Source organism: Macaca fascicularis, chromosome 16 (genome assembly GCF_037993035.2).
Source record: "Macaca fascicularis isolate 582-1 chromosome 16, T2T-MFA8v1.1".
In the NCBI taxonomy this organism is placed as follows: domain Eukaryota; kingdom Metazoa; phylum Chordata; class Mammalia; order Primates; family Cercopithecidae; genus Macaca; species Macaca fascicularis.
In genome coordinates this window covers 43,473,055-43,478,967 of record NC_088390.1, presented here as the reverse complement: position 1 = coordinate 43,478,967, position 5,913 = coordinate 43,473,055, and the positions used below count along the sequence as shown (strand labels likewise).

The following is a 5,913-nucleotide window of genomic DNA, read 5'->3' as shown; positions in this document are numbered from 1 at the left end:
GAATTTTTACTAATAATTTCAGGATATGTGTGTGTGTCGATGATGGAAAAAAAGGTGCTCTCCAGTAACTGCTAAAATACGGCTCTTATGACAGTTGTGAACACCACTTAAAATACACATCCCAGCAGAGTCCTGTCGGCGCTTCACATCCTGGTGGGTGGCAGACACACTGTCCCCAGTGCTGGGCGGTGGGAGATAAGAGTGCACGCTCTGATCGGGGTGCTAGTTTTGGTTTCCTCTTGGTTAGTGGAGCACCCCAAAGCAACATGTCCTCCATCAGAGAAACTGGTTTTCAATAAAAGGTGCCTCTGCTCAACTATTACTACCTACAAAAATGCCCTAAACCAAACCTCAGTATAAGCGATAAGCAAATAACAAAAAATGGCTGCCTTTAACTTTGGAAATGTCACCCAGGTCACTGCTCCTGATAAAATGGGCGGCACCGCTCATCAGGTACACGGTAGAAGGTGAATGAGCTCGCCTCTGTCCCACTCCTGGGACACAACTGGGCGAAAGCTTTCCACATGCCCCCAAATAACCACTGTCCTAGGGCGTGCCTGCCTTCTGGATGGAGGGCCTCCTGGGAGTCTGCCCGTGCGATGGGAACCGGTCGCAGCCCTGCTCTTTGGCCTCATTTGTCAGGGACGTTGTAGCTTGCGCACCAGAGGAATCGTTTTCTAGATTTTTTGGGTCCATTTTGGCAGGAAGCCATACATAGGCCAGTAGCTACATACTTAGACAAATATCCACGAAACATTTTACCTGGTTTGTGGCAATGGTTTTTTCCATCTAAGTTCTACCTTTTATTGCTTTATACCTCTGGCTGCCCACTGTTATAAACATGCATCATTATTCTCTAGAAAAATTAAAAGGAAAAAAATTAATAGTTTCTATGAGAAATCAGAGGAACCAACAAATGCTGTAAGATCAAAAACAAACAAACAAAAAAACAAATAATCCAGGGAGGCTCTGGCTGCTTTAGTATGAGGCTGAGCTTTGAGTCTGGGAGTTTCTGAATAAGAGCCCCCAAATAACCATTGTCCTAGGGCGAGAAGACACCTGGTGACCGATGTTCTTCGTAATTAATGAAAATCACCTGTAGAATTCCTGGCAAGCAGCACTGCGGGGCTGTGACTAAGAGTTCTTCGCACACAGGAAGCTGAACACCTTTGTAATCTTAAGTGCGTGGGCCCCTGTTCATCCTCGTGACTTGCATCTACGTGAAATCAACCCAACAAAGACAAGACCAAGAAAAGGTCTAGTAGCCTGACATTCTTCTACACTTGTATTTTGGTGAGGGAAGTTTAACAGTGGGTGATTTCAGAACAGACCCTGAAAATATTTTAAAGGTAAAGCTTTATAATATCTAAACATATCAATTAGAGCAGTTGTTTATTAAAATATGAACAAGGGAAAAACCACACCATCTTTTAAAATTACAGGCCTGAATTCCACATCACACAGAAGACAACGCATTTTGCTACAGACCACAGCATTCACTGGTTAATAACGCCACAGCTACAAAGTAATGAGATGTCCCACAAGAATACTTTTTTAACCACTTATATTCACATCAACATATAAATAATGGAATTAAGTAAAAACTTCATTATAATGCTATTTTGTTAGAAAAGTATTCGTAAAGTGGCATTTCTCCCCCCAAGAGCTGTTTCACTTAAGCTTTATTTCCTCGGCCTTGCAAGGGGCGGGCCTTTCAGTATTGTTATTTGGTGCACACTCACCTGAAGAAATAAGTAATTTAAACTTAAAAAACACAGTCGACACACATCTTGCCCTGCATTCTGACATTTGCTGGAATGGTCTACAGCAGGCTACAGTGCTCCCTTCTGAATGGCAGATGTCTGAAAATGTCAGTTTATGAACTGTTCACAAAGGCAGGCATTTGACCTCAAAGGTGTTCAGGGGAATTTTTGTAGTGGTCCCCAGTACAGGGCCAGCATCTCCTATTTCTGTAACATACAGCCCTATAATCTTTGCAAAGCTGAAGTACACATTAAACAGGCAAACAGAAGACACCTTTAAACAAATAAGACCCCCAAAACCCTTCAAATATGTGTATGGACACAAAACATTCAAATAATCAAAAATTCACAACCCCTATGAAATGCTAACTAGTAGCCACAGGAAAAATAAAGCATGGAAAATATCCTAATACATCCAGTACCTCTTCTATCTCAAGCATGTCCAGACAAAAATGAAATTACACACTAAGCCATAAAAATTTTAAAGGCAAAACATCCCACCAAAAAAAGAAAAGTGCTATTAATCACCATTCAAGCAGTGGGGTGAAGCGGGCTGACACAATACACAGTATGGAAATAAGTAACCTTGGTTACGGTTTCCAAGGACACGGGGCTCCTGGCTAACAGGAAGAGCTGAGGTGAAGCTGAATGCAGTGTTGAGTCATTATAATAAATGTTTATAAAGAAAAGCAGCGCAATGGTGTCCCACACTCCTTGGATCCCTATTGGTGGCATCTAATTAAACATTTCAAGTATTCAAGAGATATGAAAGGTAGTGAATACTTTTCATAGCAAAGGCTTTTCTGTTGACGTCTGCTGAATTTTCCTGTGGCACCTCCCACGGAGTGACTAAGCCTATCGCTCTTGGTAAGGAAAGTGGGAATTATACTAAGGAATTGTATCTGAGGCATTCTGGAATTTCTCAGGAATAGAAACCAGCCCAGCTAACAAGCTTACTTTTTAAAATGTCGATACTGGGCCACTGTGACATGATAGGCATCTACACAGCATTTCAAAAAAAATGTCTTAGCAACATTTCAAATTGGGAAACTTACTATTTTTTTTTTTTAAGAGACACAGTCTCTCTCTTATCACCTAGGCTGTTGTAAAAAAGAAAGAAATTTTTAACAGTCACTGTCAAGACTCCTGGACTCATGTGATCCTCCTGCCTCAGCCTCCCTAGTAGCTGGGACCACAAATGTCCACAGATGCACTCCACCATGCCTGGCTAATTATTTTTTGTATAATTAGCTGGGGTCTTGCCATCTTGCCCAGGGCTGGTCTCTAACTCCTGGGAAACATTCTTATTGCAAAGGTAGATTCTGCTGTCATGGTTCTGTTATGAAATTTAGGCCAGGCGCGGTGGCTCATGCATGTAATCCCAGTACTTTGGGAGGCTGAGGCAGGCGGATCACCTGAGGTTGGGAGTTCGAGCGTGACCAACATGGAGAAACCCTGTCTCTACTAAAAATACAAAATTAGCCGGGCGTGGTGGCGTATGTCTGTAATCCCAGCTACTCGTGGGGCTGAGGCAGGAGAATTGCTTGAACTCGGGAGGCAGAGGTTGCAGTGAGCTGAGATTGTGCTATTGCACTCCAGCCTGGGTGACAAGAGTGAAACTCCATCTCAAAAAACAAAAAAAAGAAAGAAATTTTTAAGACCAATTAGAAGCCTGCTTGCATTCCAGCTCCATGTGGACCTGGTGCCGCCCAGGATGAAAGCACCGAGGCCTCAGGAAAAGCCTGCCACAAGCTGTCCCTCCTGTGTTGTTAGAAACACCCCATTAGCCTTGTGGTGAGCAAAAGCTCCAAAGGTACCAATTCAGAGCGAGCTGTCTCAGTCAGGAACGGCCAGAGACGGTATCATCGGGAGCGAGTGAGAAAAGCCTTTCTCTCCTCGGTGCCTCTCTCTGCATTGGGGCGAGCAGAAGGTCAAGCAGGAGCCTCAGCAACAGCTGTTTAATGAAAATGTTCCACACCTTTCTTGGAGAACATGGAAAAGCTATAAGACGGACCAAGATAGAATTTGTTCTGAGAAGGGAAAATAAATTATGTAAAAGCAGCAATTATAGACAAGACCAACTTTGTCGGTTTAAAAATAAAAGTCTAGGTCAGAGGGCCTAAACCGCACAAAGTAAAGCACATGAGATTGAAAAATCTCTTCATAAAGCGCATAATCAACAATTCAGAGAGACGTGTGCCCTAGATTGGTACGTTCTTCCTAGGAATAACAGCTCTTAGCCACTTGAGTTTTCCCCCTAATTTTATGCATTCAGATTAAATGGCAAAGAAAATTCCCTACTCCAGGAAGCACGAGTCTTTTCCATCTAAAACTCAGTACTATTTCTGGACAATTTTCTTCTAAGTCATGTATCTATCCCATAAATATACATCTTGATACTTTACACTAGGCCAAGAACTCCACATTTTCACCCTGAATTAATTTTCAGGTTTTTCTCACAGATACTGCAAAGTCAGGCAGTGTTGGTCCCTATGTAGTCATCTTTGGAGATTTGGAGAGCGGCCACTGCCAAGAGATTTCATTCCACTGCCTTTACAAATCTTGTCTGAGAAAACTCCATGGTCACAGTCTTTGCATGCGGCAAAACAGGTTTGCAGTGAAGGCTCCTGCAGGGAAGGATATTATCCTGATACACAGGATTTGGGCCTGTGTGAAAATGAGCATTCTTCAGGACTGCAGAGTGCCATTCTTCAGGACTGCAGAGTGCCATTCTTCAGGACTGCAGGCATGTTTTGGAAAAAAGTCTTGAGCGTTGACAGCAATGAAGGGAAGGAGTAGAGAACTGGTTCAGTTGTGACAGCCAAGTGGGTAAAATCTGCCCTCACCTCCCTGCTACTGTCCAGGGCAGACGGGCAGAATCTTCTCCATAAAAAGCAGAACATCAGTTTAATCGTAATTTCCTCTTTTTATTCATTTCAGACATTAACAAACTAAATGCAAATAAATGCACTCTACTTCACAGGACAGTAAGTGTTCTGGGTAAAAACAAGCACTGGCTCCAAGCAGCTGCCCATTCTAGTCCCGCAACAGTAGTTTATTTTTCTTCAAAAATGTCAGTTCTTCACAGTTTCAATACTGCAGCAGCAAGTTCTTCCTTAGATCCAGAAAGCTGTGGTCTGTATTTTAGAAAACCTTAAGAAAAGTAGAGAGAAGTGAGCAAGCTTCTGGCGCCACGTGCCGCTTGAGTGGGACGATTTTACCTGAAGCCCCGCAGACTGGCCGTGGGGGTGACGGGGGCCCCGTCGCTTGCGGTGTTCTTCACATCAATTCAGGGAAGTGAACTGTGCAGCGCTCGCATTCTACTGATTGGTCCCTGTCACCCCGTGGGGTGTCACAGAAAAAAAAAGTCAGTGCTTCACAGAGGAGTTGTTCAGAGCAGGTCAGGCAGGACAAGGCCAGGAGGCTTTGGTTCGACACAGTTGATCCAGAAGTTGGCACAGCTGGCGTGATACTGGTGCCCTCCGTAGGCCAGCTTGAAACTGTCTGTTTCTGAGTTGAATGCCTGCCAGAAATAAACAGAGATGTGGGACAAGTCAGGCTTTTTCTGCATCTCAGAGCTTTTCAGAAACCAACATGTACATCTCTCCAGGTCACAGAGGCTGAGGCCAAAATGGCACACACAAAAGCTGAGTGGGTAGCTACAGGAATTTAAGAGAGAAGGTTTTTTACTGCTAATTAAAGCTATAAAATTGTTACCACTAAACCTAGTTTCGGGAAAAGGCGGCCAAATCTTCCATGGAAAAGGCAGACAGAGGTTATGGGGCGGAGCGGGGGAATCATAAGGGGAACTAAAGTAGCCGAGGGCTGTGGATAGCTTGGATCCCTCACTGTGCTGAAGGAAGCCCTCCTCCTAAGGCTGGCATCGGACTGCGGCATGCAATCCTTTACACTTCTGCAGCTGACCACAAGCCTATCATGACAAAAAATTACAAGAGTTCGAGAACGAGAGTCAGAGAACGGCAGTTAACAACTCTTAGGGTCGAATGGCATTGGGAGCGAATAACTGAATCTACATTATCAAAAAGTCCAAACAGGTATAGAGTTTAAAAAAAAAAAGCCTTGAAATGAATGGGCATTAAACACATAAGAATTATTTCCAGATGAGTAGGCTTATCGGTAAGCTACAGCC

The 5,913-nt window shown here is 43.7% G+C and overlaps 1 protein-coding gene across 32 annotated transcripts in view; it reads right to left on the bottom strand.

Moving 5' to 3' along the window:
* Positions 1 to 1,375: 1,375 nt before the first annotated feature.
* The window catches only part of SYNRG (synergin gamma), a 94,997-nt gene continuing 90,459 nt past the window's right edge, over positions 1,376 to 5,913 (bottom strand). For all 32 annotated transcript variants that reach the window (XM_074019031.1, XM_074019040.1, XM_074019042.1 and 29 more), the window contains one exon: positions 1,376 to 5,286. In XM_074019031.1, coding sequence (XP_073875132.1) covers positions 5,155 to 5,286 — 132 coding nt within the window. In that variant the 3' untranslated portion in view covers positions 1,376 to 5,154. The remainder of the gene's footprint in view (positions 5,287 to 5,913) is intronic.